Genomic DNA, 14671 nt, shown 5'->3' on the forward strand with positions numbered 1-14671 from the left:
GCAAACAGCAAAACACCTCCCCTGAGGGGTTATGTGTCCCCTGGAACTTGTAGTAGAGGGATTTCCATCCCAAACAAGAAGAAAATCAGGCAATTCACAGGCTCCTTTCTCCAAGTATTGCAGATGTCAAGGAGGTGATTTTGAATGATGATGTATCACAAAGGGAAGAACTAGCAAAACTCATCTAGCTTCAAGAACTCCTGTATTTTTTAAAAAAGCGAGAGAGGGTTTCAAGGTGAAGTAAAATCCCACATGTTTGTGCCTGACTTCAGCTTGTGGACAAGAGTATTTTAACATCCCTAAACCAAGAGTCTGCAGAATGCCCTCCAAAAGAATTTGCAGGCCGGGCAAAGCCCCTTTTGCATATTGTTAAACCCATTTTGCAATAACTTGTAGTTAAGAACAGAAATTGCTCAGAAACGAGCAATCAAAAAAAAATACAACCCACAAAACCCCAATAACCCAACCAATGTTTGGGATTATTTCAGTTTTTGGACTGAACATATGCTGACGTGCACCAACAAACCCCCATTGCATTAAATTGCATAAAAATGGGTGTAATGGTCTAGCAGGAGGAGAGAAATGGAGCCAGGTGAAGAAACAAATCTAAAATTTTGGGAAAGGAAAACTGTATCTGTACGTATAAAGATGAAACAACACCAGCAAATAGTCAATCCAGGAAATGTATCCACACTCTCACAATGTATCCACTATTTTCAGGTTTTGTGATCTTTCTAAAAAAAACGCCACAACACACCAATTATGGTTTTTAGGCATATTCTGAAGCAACTCTTGCTGCCAAAGTAAATTTGGCCATGGGCAGTTGGATTGATCCCATGTATAACCTTACAGCACTTGATACATTCATATTCATATATTTCTATATCTGTTGCTATGTCTTTCTGTTTATCCATATCTCTGTTTATCTGGGTTTTCCCTAGTTCCAGTACATAGCTGGATGTATATTTTATATTCAATGCCCAGAACTCCACCAAAACAGGAGGAGCCATGCACACCAGTGTGAGTAACCTGCATCAGGACAGAGGAGATGGTTGATGTGATGCTGGAGAAGCACATTCCTGTTGTTGGCAGCACTGGTTGAAAGGAATTTTGGGTTAAAAAGACTTGCAGTGCTCAAAACTCAACATTACGACCTGCTCTTGAGCTGACACTTTTCCCCTATTTATATTATCCTTTTCTCTATTGTTGCTATTTTTTTGGGTTTTGTTTTTTCTTTTTTATTAACGCCACCCATTTGCCAGAAATTGGTGATGGCACAGCAGGGCTGAAAAGGCCGGTGGCATTAGCTATCATTAGAATAAGAGTCATGTATTCCTCACTGCCAAGATGCACATAATTAGAAATTAGAAAAAGGTCAGATCTCACCATTATCAACTCAATCAGCTGCCGAGTGCCACACAGTCAATTAATTCAGCATCTGTATTTTTTACAACCCCGCGCACGTACGCCATCGGACTGTAACTCTTTATCCGGACAGATATACGACGCAGCGGAGCAGGGACATAAAATGAGACCCTAAGCAAATGAGCTGAGATAATTGAGAGATTTATTTTTTTACATATATGTGTCAGGTCTTCTTGCCTTTGCCCTTGAATATTGACTTTCATGGCCGGTGAGCCCTGGGAGGATGTGGAAATCCTGGGCACGACACCTCCACCTTGTGCTTCGCCTGTGTCAACTGGGGAGGAGGGAAAAAAAACCCAGAGAAAAAAAAGAAAAAAGAGAAAAAAGAAGCCAAATAAAAGATTTTTCCAGCCTCAACCTATCATCCATGTTGTTCACCAACCAAAAACTCACTTTCTCTGTCGTGGATCTGCCACTGGAGTTTGGCCCTGGATTTTTCAGGATGTTTCCCAGCTATGGCAACTTGCAGTTTGTAAAGATGACCACTAAAATTTGCAAGTTAAAAACACTCTTTGAAATGCAAAGACGCTTTGTTACATAAAACCGGATTTATTGCCCCGGAGTGAATAGCTGAAATTTTATATATTATGCAAGATTTCAAACAGCGGCTGTAAAACTTAAGGTTTCAGCTCGGTGAGAGGAATGTTTTATGTGTAAATTTTTTAAGGTTTATGGGGTACGTTTTAATGAGGCCCAGGCTTTGCACCAGCAACAGCTCACGGCTGAGTTGCAGCCCCGTAATCTTGTTAGAAGAAGTGGCCTCCAGAGAATAACCAAACACTTTTCAACAACGAGGGGTTTGGCTTGTACTCTTTTTCTGGGGCACGGGGAGAAATTCCCATGAAGGCAATGGTGAATTTGGTGAATTTCTTCCTCTTGGATCTCAGGGTTTTGATTGATGGGCAAGGAAAAGGAATGCAGATATGCAGAGGGATGGGCTCTGGGATGGGTTTTGGGCAAGAATATTCATTTCTTGTGCCTGTTGAGAAAGAAAATTCATTTCATTCTGCTGTTGGGGATCAGTTCTATGGTAGATTTGGGGGGAGAATATTGATTTTAACTTTGTGCTCTTTTGTAGATGGTGAAGGCGATCCAGGTGCTGCGTATCCACCTCCTGGAGCTGGAGAAGGTCAATGAGTTGTGCAAGGACTTTTGCAACCGTTACATCACCTGCCTCAAAACCAAGATGCACAGTGACAACCTACTCAGGAATGACCTGGGGGGGCCCTACTCCCCCAACCCCTCCTCCATCAGCCTCCACCCCCAGGTAATGCCCTAAAATTCCTCTCTAATAACCCTTGTGGCACTTGGGCCAACGGGGAGATGCCAACAAGGTTTCAGACTTGCTCTACAAGAGCTGTGGCCTCCTGAAAAGTCATCCTCAAGAATTAAAAAAAAAAAATCCTGTGCCTTGCTCATAGAGTGCAATAAATGATGTTGTGGTGACTTTTTTCCCTTTATTTTAAAAATTTTTATGTCCTTTTTTGCGTGTGTTGGCAGAGCTGCAACCCCAATGTTTGTGGCTCTGCAAGAGAGAGAGTGATGGACTCCTAAACTCAAATGTTGCAGCAATTAAATGTGAGGGCAAGGGAGCTGTGCAGGTGTGTGGGAATACAAACAAGAAAGTTGCATTTTTAAATGAAAAAATGCTATTTATTGGCAGAAAGGAGAGAAACATCAGGATTTTCTCTACTGCTTCTCTCTCACTTTTTGTTTTAAGGCAGCACAAAGGATTTTTGGGTCTCAGGTAACCCTTTCTGGCTTCACTGCTCCCTTTTGTGTCTGAGCAGATCTTACAGTTCTCCTCCAGCATGATCAACATTCCCTCTGCTTCTTCTTTTGTATAATTTGGATTTTATTGAGGAAAAGACAAGGAGTCTCAAGGATGGTGGAAGAGTACAAGGAAATGCCTGAGAACTGCAGAAATAGCACCTGAAGTAGCCAAAAGAGGTTGAACCTTGGTGGCTTTTGGGGCAAAAGAAGGGACTGTAACTCAATATTCAGAAAAGAAGCTGCCCATGGGTTGGGGTCTTCATGTGCATCTGCAGTGCAGGGAATAAATCTTGGCTGGTTTTATCCCAAAAACTTGATGCTAGATTGTGTTCCCCTAGGGCATTTCTCTCTCTCAGGCGCTTGGGTTTTGGGGTCGAAAAATGGAATTTAGGGTTGCACAATCCCACCAGAAATAACTGCAGTGAACCCAAAATAACCTGGGCAGCTCCTGGAGCTCTCCCTAAAAAGGAGGCAGGTGGTGGGGCCTTCTTAGGGCTTTTGGGGCATTTTTAAGGTGGTGGAAAGGAAAAAAAAATTTTTTTTCATCATTTTTAGCAGCTCAGCTCCAGGTGCTGCAGAGTTTGAAGCTCCGAACACGATGAGGGAAAAGCCCCCCAGAAAAGTTCAGTTTCTTATTTAGGTTCCCTGAAAGCACCAAACCACTTAATCATTGATCTAAGAAACCCCATCCTCACTCTATATTCTAATAATCTCTAGAAATAGACTTATTATCCCTTTGCTGCTTTATGGAAGCATTCCTTATGATCAAAATTAGCAAGACACTTGCATAAAAGAGAACAATAATTGCTCAACGAGCATCTCGTTTGTAATTTATTAGTTTCTATTATTGTGCATTGCCATGGCAACAGCTCACATCCCGGGTGATGAGAGAGATGTTAGATATGAGCCGACAAAGCTCCCGGTCCCAGCAAATGGAGATGCACGTTTTTTATCAGTAATTTTCATGAAAATAATAAGTGAGGGAGTTAATGAGATGGAAAGCCGTCCTGTGGCTATTGTGAATTTTTTCCCCCCTCCTTCCTTTTTTTTTTTTTTTTTTTTTTTTAAGTGTTGATCTAATTAGAATGCATCGGTCAGGAAAAGTAATGAGGATTTAGTGTCTCACAAAGAGGTGGGGATCATATCAGAAAATTAGCACAAGTCTTTGGAAAATAATCAGGCCCATGGAGAGGTACCAAGCGCTTCTGATTCCTGGAAACCCAGAGCTGCTGCCATTTCCCTGCTGGGCCAGACTGGAAAGTTGAGGAATTCAAGTGAGGATTTGGAGGCAGCTGTGAAAGAAATGGGAACACACCCAGGAACGACCCAGCTGGAGGGGAAATGTTGGCTCAGCCCCTGAGGGATTTGCAGCAGGAGGAGCTGAAATGTTCAGAGAGGTGGCCCACGACAGAGCCACCATCTCATCTGGCCATGGGATAAGGATGACAGGGCAGTGACAACACGATGGCAAATATTTTCCAACTACACCATGTCAAGTGTTTGAGTGCTTCAACTCATTGAGTATACTTGAGTTTGCATGGATAAAAAAGGGTGGAAATACTCCATATCCATCAGTTGAGTTTAAGAGGCTAAGGATGCTCCAGAGAGCTGAAAAATCACTGGATTGGTGTTTAAAAAATGGCAAGTGGGGTAATTTCTCTAATTTTCAGCCTGTTGATTTCATGTTGAGGGGACATGCAAGAGCAAATAGGCCATTCATTCAGGATTTAAAAAATCTAAATAATGAAATGTAATTAGTATCAATGAAGGAGGTTTCTCAGCAAATAAGTTTTCTTAGGGTTTGGAAGGAGCATCAATCATTTTGTGTTGAGGTACACCAAGCTTGTAATGAAAGTGAAATATTTCAGGTTTTGGCTAAGTTTTTTACCACAGGACATGTTTAAAAATTATGGACACAGAATAACAAGGATATCCAACAAAACTGGGAAAACAATGTCTGGACCTCTCAAAGTGTCATCTCAGGACAATCTTTTGGATTTCCCTGGTGTATCCAAAAAGGATGGTCCTTCTCCTGCTGCTATTTCTGCTTTCTAAGATGGAAAATGCAAGAATTTTTGGAGATGCAAAATGCCTGAGATGATGGGAAGACGAGAGAACACTCAGACAAGGTGTTTTGAGTGTTGCTGAAATCTTCTCATGTCGCCAGGTCTGGAGATGATTCCTGTGTTGGCCAAGTTTGGGTGACAAGTTTGGGGCTTTCCCATGTGATGAGTCTTCCCTGAACTTTCATTACCTTACAAAGATTTTTGTGCCCTCTTTTCTCCATTGCTTCCTTGTTTTGTGCTTTGCTTTGTCTTGTGATGGAGTCGTTGCCTCTTTGTCCTGCAAGTCCACCAAGCAATCAGTTCCTCTTCTGTTTTTGTTGGTTGCTTTTCACTTGGCTTCATTCTTCTACCTCAGGCCCTCACCAGGCCCTTTTAGCTCCCACCTTTTATTTAATGAGTATTTTCTTAGCTTTTTCTGACCAGGATGGGAAAGGTGACGTTCTTCTTTTGTGGAAGAGGGAGGAAACCAATTTAAATCAATGTTTAATTTCAACTTTCCTTCTCCATCAAAGGGGTCCTCATTGTTCTCCACTTGCAAGAAAAAACAGTTGCAAAACCAATCACATTGGGAAGCACAGCACTGCCAGGGACGTTTAAATGGAATCAGATTTGGGGTTTTTGAGCTCTCATTTCAGATTGGCAGTGTTTGAATGGGCATTTTCAGGACAGCATTTCTTCTTCTCAGATAACTTCTCCACAGAATCACAGAATGGGGTGGGCTGGAAGGGACCTTAAAGCCCATCTTGTTCCAACACCCTGCCAAGGGCAGGGACACTTTCCAGTGGCCCAAGCTGCTGGTGGCTGGAGGTGGGCAGTTGTTTTGGTGGGACTCAGTGCAGTGCTTCTCTGCACAGATCTTAATTCATCCAAGTTTGCCCTGTGATCAGCCCTGGGTTTCCCTTTATTGAAAGCCAACTTTTTTCTCATCTCCATGCACCCATCCATTCACGAAGGAGCCTCATGAATTATCTTACATGGCTTTGAGTTTGGCCAGCTCTTTCCTGGCAAGCCCATGGGTTTCTTTTCTTTCCTCCAACTAATCCCAGTTTCCCCCAGCACAAGTAGTTTTCAGAGTTGGAATGAGACAGACATTTTGACACATGGTGTACCACCCAAAAATTAATATCTGTGTTATAAAGCACAAGGGCAAGGACAGCAGCTCAAGTAGCACTGAATTTTAGCACTTCCTTACAATTTGGCACTTGGACATTTTCCTTATTGTAAGAAAGGGTTTTTTTGTCTCATGTCCCAGATCTTTTTCTTCATTGAATTGACTTTTAATTGGGAGAAATCTTGCTTTGCTGTTGATCAGTGCTGAGATGTGGGTCTGCAGAGACACCTAGTGATGCATTTGTTCCCACGCTCAGATTTCAAAATTGCCAAAAGCATTTCAGCCAGCACCAGCACAGGGTGCCCAGAGCAGCTGTGGCTGCCCTGGATCCCTGGAATGTCCAAGGCCAGGTTGGACAGGTCTTGGAGCACCCTGGGACAGTGGAAGGTGTCCCTGCCATGGCAGGGGGTGGAGCAAGATGAGCTTTAAGGTCCCTTCCAACCCAAACCATTCTGTGAGTCTGTGAATTTCCTTGAGTCTCAAAATATAAAATATATAAAATATTTTCCACTGCAGCAAAACTGCCAAGCCTAACAGAATCTGGCTGACATTTGCAATCTGAGGCAATCGGTATGCAAAATATATTTTTTTAAATCTTCTTGGAGATATCTCTCTATATTTATTTGAAGGTGGAGCCTCCACTTCCATTGGGTCACTTTGGTTTCACAGTTCTGTTGCAGAAAGACCATTAATTCCTTTACTAGCTCTTTCTAATAATTACCAATATTCTGCCTTTTTGGACACCAGTGAGATGGTGTTTTGAGGGAGTTTTCCTCTACACCACAAAAACAATGGTAAATTTTTTCATCACAAAATACTGTTGAAAATGGCTTTGACCATTGTATCTGAAAACAGCAGTTCCTTGTTCCTGTTTTCTTATATTCCAAATGGCTTCTTCCCAATGCAGTTCCAAAAATGGTCTTCTGGACACCTTCTTTAGGAAGAATCATGGAAAAACAAGGCAGGGGAGGAAAGCTAGAGGTCTTCAAGTTGCTCCAAACTTCTGGTTGCACCTGGCCATATCCAGCTCCTTTCTGGTGTTCTCCTGGACCACATTTGATTTTTTATTAATATTTCCACCCTGTTTATCAGCCAGATTCTTTGCCAGGGGCAAATCCAAGAGTGTGCAAAAGAGACTGATTTTTGCTCTCTATTTCCTGAGAGATATTCATTTCTCAAACTGAAAACTACATCCCCCAGAAGACTGGAGGTGGGGAAGGAACACTAAAAAAAGTACAAGTATTTTACAGTCATATTTGCATTTTTAAAATTAATTCAGCTGTGGAAAGGAATGTCTGGGAAGCAAATGAAAAAATCACAGCAATTGCAGCAAAATTTCCAGATAAGAAAAATAGCAAAAGTAACTTGTGGCAGAGGCATTGGGTCCAACATTTTGGAATTGGCATCACAGGAAGGGAAAGTGCCATAAGGGGGTTTTTAATAGCAAAAGCATGACATTTATTGAGAATGATGGCACAGGCAAAGCTGTGGTGATTGATGGGGGAAAAGTTACATGAATGTGATGGGGAGAAGGGGGAAAAAAAGGAACAGACCTCATTTTTTCCCCCCAGCAATGGGAAATGCATTGAAGGAGACGCAGAGCACCCCAGCTCCCCACAGGACAGCACAGCCAGGTCTTGGTGTGACATGGGTGGATTTGGTGCACTCAGAGTCCTGCTCTGAGTTCTGTCACCTGCAGAAAGAGGGATGCAGCTTTTCCCACCCTGATCACATTTTCTTGGTTGGCTTTTCCAGTGTCATTGCACATTACGTATCCAGGGAAGTTGTCTTTTCTTAACCCAAATGATAGGATTCTTGAAGAAATGCATCAAAATGTAGGGAAAAGGAATTAAAATGTGAAAAAATCCCCTTTGTTGACGTTATGTTCAACACTTTGAGAACCAGCTGGACACCAGGGAAGTGATGCAGAATGGGAATGTCAGTAGAAAAGGGACAAAAAAAAGTGCAGTTTTATTTCCATTCCATTTGGGTGAATTAGAGAGATTTAACTATCTTTGGTTTGTTTGAAAATTATAATTTTATCAGTATTACCAATATTATTTGCAAAATCCTGCCCATGTGGAAGCTTGGAGGGCATTGCCCTGTATTCCCCCTGCAGCCTCAATTGTGGGACTCCTCCCTTCCCAAAACGTCACATTAAATACTCAAATAGTCATTTAAATACTAAAATAAATAATTAAATAATCATCCTGTTTGGGGTCTTTTGGTGTTGCTCCAGAGAAGGACCTTAAAGTAAAATTACAGCTTTTGGCTCAAAAAAATGCCGATTTTTGCAAGAAATTAGCTTAAAGCTGCAAGGAATTATATCAATGGGGTTATATTATTATTAACTTTATTATTTTACTGAAGGTAAAGTGTGGTGCTCACCCTGAATTTGAGCAAAGGTTGTATCATCCAGTCCCAGTCAAAGCACCGAAAAAAGATAAATGTTTAGAAAGAAAAAGATAAAATTTGGTCCCTCATGGTCTTTTTTTTCCCCTTAACTATTTTTTAACAGAAAAGAGTGACTGCACAAAGAAAACAAGTTTGGTGAAGATGCTAAATGGGAGCTTTGCAGAGCATAAATCCTTATTTTTCCATCTTTTTTTTAAATTTTTGCACTTGCAACAGGCCGACAAATTTCCCGCGAGTTTTCCCTGTCGAACCAGCAAAATAAAAAAAAAATAATAATTTAGGGAGGACAAAAAAAAAAAAGAAAACTTTTATGCTAAAATGTTTCCTTTTGTGCAGGAGATGCTGCAGAGCTCCCCGGCAGCGCTGCCGCCGGCCGCCAACCCCCCGGCGGGCATCGTGGTGCCCGCGGCCACGCTGCCCCCGGGCAACCTGGCCATGGGCACCGGCAGCAGCTCGCCCGCCGTGCCAGGTAGGCAGCGGGGCAGGGGCCGGGCAGGGGGCAGCGGGGGGTTTGGTGCCCCCACTCGTGTTCTTTGCCGCAGGTGGAGCCTTGTACCAGCCCGTGACCATGGTGACGTCGCAGGGCCAGGTGCTCGCCCAAGCCATCACCCCCGGAGCCCTGCAGATCCCCAGCGCCCAGGTAAGGCCTGCCCTGCTCCAGCTCTGCACTGCAGCTGGAACCCCCCCACTTCTCCAGCAGTTCAGCCCTTGGAGTGTCTTAAATTTTTAATTAGCGAGAAACGTTGATTAAAGCCATCTGCCGGGTGCCTTTGGGGTGCCTGACAAATTATAGCAGTGACCTAAGAAGTTACAACAATGCTTATATTACTGTTATAAAATATTACAGCATACAATAATAATGTACATAATGTTATTTAGTGCAATATATAACACGTAACAATTTCTGCTATTTGAAATGTGTGATAGAACATGACATTTTATTCTGTATCCTTTATTAAATGTATATATATACACACACACTATATATATATTATATATATATATATATAAAAATATATATATTAAATGTATATATACTGTGCATTGTACATATTGCATTTTCTATATTCTATATTGATAATTATATATAGGATAGAATAGGATATTATATAGGATATTATATAGGATCTATATAGGATATTTTTATCTATATCTATATCTATATCTATATCTATATCTATATCTATATATGATATCGCTGATTTTATTGCTGATATATGTATTGACAGATATGCTGATCTATTATAGATCTGGGATCACTGGCATTGCCTGTCCAGCACTTGTGGGAAAGGCTCATTTTTAGGTCTTCCTTTCTGAATTTGGGGATATTTTTCAGCCATTTGCTCTGGTTTTATTCCTTTTTTTTTCCCCTGACATTGCAATGAGTTATGCAATGATCCCTGCATTCTTGCAGTGAGACAATGATTTGGAGCAGAGCTGGATTTATTAGCACAGCTTGTCCATGAGCTCTTCCCAGCCCCAGGAATTTGGAAAAAAAAACCCCATCCATTTCTGTAACACTGCTTCCTGGGGGCAGAGCAGCAGAAATTCACCCCATTATTCCTGAAATGCCCCATTTTAATTGCAGGACCCTCTTATAAAACAAAATAAACAGCATTTTTAAAAGAAGTGGCATCTCCCTGGCAGGTTTTTTTTCACCTGTGCAATGCTTAAAAATTTCCTTTCTATAATATCTCTCCGTTGCAGGTTTAAATCTTGCAGCAAAACCCTCTGTGGTGGGAAAAACATGTGCACAGGGAATATTGGGGCAGGGAGAGAGCCTGGACAAGCACCTTCGGATGCTCTTCCTGTGCCACTGGCATGATTTATTCAGCTGCAGCCCAGGGGAATCACAGGGACCTGCTGGCCTGATGTTTAATTCATCCAGGAGAAGTGTTTTGATGAAGACTTGGGGAAAAAAAAAATCCCTTTTAAACTCAAGTGCTTAGATTTCAGTTCGGTTCCTGAATCCTCATTAAAACTTCTCTTGCAGCAAGATGTTTCTTTTTCATTTCTGGGGGGCAAAAAAGCAAGTTTTGGCTCAATGGGCATCTCCCTCCTTGTGGTGGAAATCAGCTGGGTGTGGAATATGGGTTTGCAAGGGACTAGTGAGTGGCAGGGGTTTTTTAACTTTCAGTTGAGAAAATAATCTTTTTATGAGGTTTGGGGTTTTTTTACTTTATTTTTTCAGGTAAAAGTGTTTTCTTCCTAAATTACACATTGAATTTGGCCATGGTGTCATCAATACACTCCCCAGCAGAGCCATTACCCCTTGTAAAACATTGACCAAAAAAAAAAAAAATTGAGATTAAAAAAAATACAGATTCTGGGGGGAAATCTGCATTTATGCAGATTTGGTGGAGCAGGAAATGGGTTTTGGACGCTCCTATAAGTGCCAGGTTTTTTCACTCATCCCACTCCCATTTTGGGTTGGTTTTGCTCATTTTTTGGGTTGCCCATCACCATTTTCATGCAATTCTCTCCCCATTCCTTTTGCCCTGGCAGGTGAACCTGGATCTCACCTCCCTCCTTGATGGTGAGGACAAGAAGTCCAAGAACAAGCGGGGCGTCCTGCCCAAGCACGCCACCAACATCATGCGCTCATGGCTCTTCCAGCATCTCATGGTGAGCCCCTCAGCCACCAAAACACCCTGAAACATGGGGAAAAAGGACAAAAAGTCCAGAAATTCCCAAATCCAGGTGGTGGTTTGTCTGAATTTGTGCTTGGAGGTGCAAAGTGGTTTGTATTTTGGGAGTAATTTGGGAATTACCATTGTCACTGCAGGTGGGAAAAAAATATTCCCTTAAGGCAAGAAGAAGCACACAAATCTGGAAGGGGACTCCTGTGATTTTTTAGAAGATGGATAATTGAGGTTTTTTTGCAGTTAACAGCTTCAAAACATCCTTTTCTAGCAAGCTGGAATGTGAGAGCTGCTCTCAGGTAGGGCTGTAGCACAGCAGCCACCAGTCAAAACACAGAACTGCAAAGTCACCCTGTTTTGGGGGACTGGAGATGGAAGGTGGAGGGAGCTTAGATGCAAACTGGATATTTTTGTGCATGAAGAGTTCTCTTTCATCAGCGGGGCTGGGAGAAGGGCAAAAAGCCAAAAATCCCACATTTTTTCCTGCATAATTCAGCCAAGAAATCACTTGGAAACTGGTTGCAAAGGCTGGCTCTCCAGGAAGCCAGAGTGGTGGGAGATCCCCAAGGCATCAGAAATGCAGAAGGTAACAGCTCCAAGAAGAAACTTGTGGAAAAATCAGCCAGGACATGAAGCAGCAGCAGGCTGGGAACTTCCCAGCCTTTTTTTTTAATGGAAAATTCTGGATTTTTTGCAATGAGGACAAGAGAGTTGCTGTGTCATGCATCTCCTGTGTTTCTGGAGGGCACAACTGCAGATTTGAGGGCACAAAAAGGACTTTAAAGACCAGAAACTGCAAAGCAATTTTCTGCCAAGTGCTAGGAGAACCCCAGTTAGTTTAAGATTTCCAAAACAGACCTGAAAAATTGAAAAAAATTCTTCTGCTGGATGGTTGGACCTTTGTTCACAGCCTGGTCCTTGTGGTCAGAAGAAATTTGGGCTTCCCTGTGAGATTTCTCCATCTGGTGTCAGAGATTATGTGGTTTTTAACCAAAAATGCTCATCATTTTACTGGAAGTTTTGGAGCACCAGAAGGAGGAAAAAATGCTGGAAATAATACACCAAAAAAGGGATATTTCTGCCCAAAAATTGCCATTTTTAACCACTGAGGCCCCAGTGGGAAGTGAATCTTCAGTGTGCACTGACTTTGAGTGGTGTTGTCAAGGAAATCACAGTTTTGGGGGCTAACAGCTGAAAAACAAGTCATGATAATTGTCACTGGTTTGGGGCTCCAAAACGTGGCATGTGGGGCTGCTTTTATAATAATTTAATTTCTGGGGTGGGAAAAGAGCTTTTTAGCACAGTTGGAAGGAGGTTGCTGAAGCTTTCTGTGCTGGTGGTTCCCAGTGCAGATGTTTCAGGGTGTTTCATTGGTGCCTCTGAAAATAAAGCAGCAAAAAGCTGCTTTTGAAGCACAAATTTCATGTTTACCAACAAGCATCACTGGAAAATTGCTAGAGTTAAAAAAAAGAATAACATTTTTCTTCAAGGAAAGCATTTGATGGAAAGCCTTGGAAAAGCCCCACGTGCACCCAAGGAAATCTTGATGCTCTTGGATGCCACCCTTCAATCTTGCATTCAGCAAATGCAAGAAGCTACCAAATTTAGGGTGAGGGGGAAAAAAAAAAAGGAGGTTTTCATTATTTTTCACTCAGGGATGACACCTTGCATATAGAGTTGCAGTCTTGCTACCCCATCTCTCTTTTTTTCCAGCACCCCTACCCCACAGAGGATGAGAAGAGGCAAATTGCTGCCCAAACCAACCTGACCCTCTTGCAAGTCAACAACTGGTGAGCAGATGCTGGTGGCCCACTCAGTCATTTTGCTGCCTTTAGGACCTTTTCCACCCCGTTTTGGTGCTGTATATTGCTTTTTTGGGGTTAACTTGGGTGGTTAAGGCTGATTCTTGGGGTGTCTGCACAGGGCCAGGAGCTGGACTCAATGATCCTGGTGAGTCCTTCCAACTCAGCACATTTTGGGATTTTGGGATTTTGGGGAGATGAGCTCAGTGGTGTTTAGAGTCAGCACTGGTTTGCAAGGTCTCAGTGCCCTCTCCTGGCAAATCCAATGTGCAGCATTCTCCCAACTCAGCAGCAAAAATAATGCAGAGCTATAAAGTGCCACAGGCAAATAAAAAAAAAAAAACAACCAGCTTTTTGAACCATGAAGCTGCTTTCTTAAATTATTATTATTATGTTGCAACCCACTGATTTGCCATAACGTTGTTTGAACTCGGTGTTGGTGTAACAACTCTTACTCACTCCAGTGCTCTCTCCTTCCCATGGAAAGGTTCATAAACGCCCGGCGGCGCATCCTGCAGCCCATGCTGGACGCCAGCAACCCGGACCCAGCCCCCAAAGCCAAGAAAATCAAATCCCAGCACCGGCCCACGCAGCGGTTCTGGCCCAACTCCATCGCCGCCGGCGTCCTGCAGCAGCAGGGGGGCAATGCAGGGACAAACCCTGATGGTAAGGACAAGCCCCAGTGGGCTTCCAGCAAGGAGTGCCCAGGCATTAATTATGGCCTTAATTGGTAATTGCTAGAGGCCTTTATTGAGCTGTGGGGAAACACAAGAGGTGGCCCACACAAGAAGGTCCTTGCAGTTGGGCACCGGGATGATGATCACCCACTGTGGGGCATGGCTTGGGTCATCTGAGGAGCTGGGGAAGGCAGGGAGGGAGGGGAGACATGGAAAGATGGAGATGGGAAGACAGATTGAGACAAAATGGGAAGAGAGAAGATGAAGAGAAAATAGATGATGAAACTGAAGAGAAGAATAGAGAAGGTGATGACAATGAGAGAGAAATGAACAAAGAACAGATGAGGAGGAGAGAAGATGAGGAGAAGGTGAAGAGAACAGAAATGAACATACACCAGAGATGAAGAGAAGGAAGGGTAGGACTTGAGTGAAGATGAAGAGAAGATCTGCCCAAGCAATTTGGTCATCTACAGAATCACAGAATCACTGGGTTGGAAGAGACCTTCAAGACCATTGACTCAACCTTTTCCCTGACACCTCAGCTAAACCCTGGCACCCAGTGCCACATCCAGGGATGGTGACTCCACCACTTTCCCGGGCAGACCATTCCACTGCTTTATCACACTTTCTGTGAAGAACGTTTCCCTAACATCCAACCTATATTTCCCTTCATGCAGCTTGAGACTGTGACCTCTTGTTCTGCCAGTTGCTGCCTGGAAAAAGAGACCAACCCCCACCTGACTACAACCACCCTTCAAGA

At 42.9% G+C, this 14671-nt stretch overlaps 1 protein-coding gene across 7 annotated transcripts in view; it reads left to right on the forward strand.

The window, feature by feature from the left end:
• PKNOX2 (PBX/knotted 1 homeobox 2) overlaps positions 1–14671 on the forward strand; it is a 91356-nt gene that overhangs the window by 74698 nt on the left and 1987 nt on the right. For all 7 annotated transcript variants that reach the window (XM_064398034.1, XM_064398035.1, XM_064398037.1 and 4 more), the window contains 6 exons: positions 2504–2692; positions 9127–9259; positions 9333–9430; positions 11296–11415; positions 13146–13222; positions 13722–13900. In XM_064398034.1, the coding sequence (XP_064254104.1) occupies positions 2504–2692; positions 9127–9259; positions 9333–9430; positions 11296–11415; positions 13146–13222; positions 13722–13900 (796 nt within the window). The remainder of the gene's footprint in view (positions 1–2503; positions 2693–9126; positions 9260–9332; positions 9431–11295; positions 11416–13145; positions 13223–13721; positions 13901–14671) is intronic.

The sequence above is a fragment of the Passer domesticus genome, chromosome 23 (assembly GCF_036417665.1).
Source record: "Passer domesticus isolate bPasDom1 chromosome 23, bPasDom1.hap1, whole genome shotgun sequence".
NCBI lineage: Eukaryota > Metazoa > Chordata > Aves > Passeriformes > Passeridae > Passer > Passer domesticus.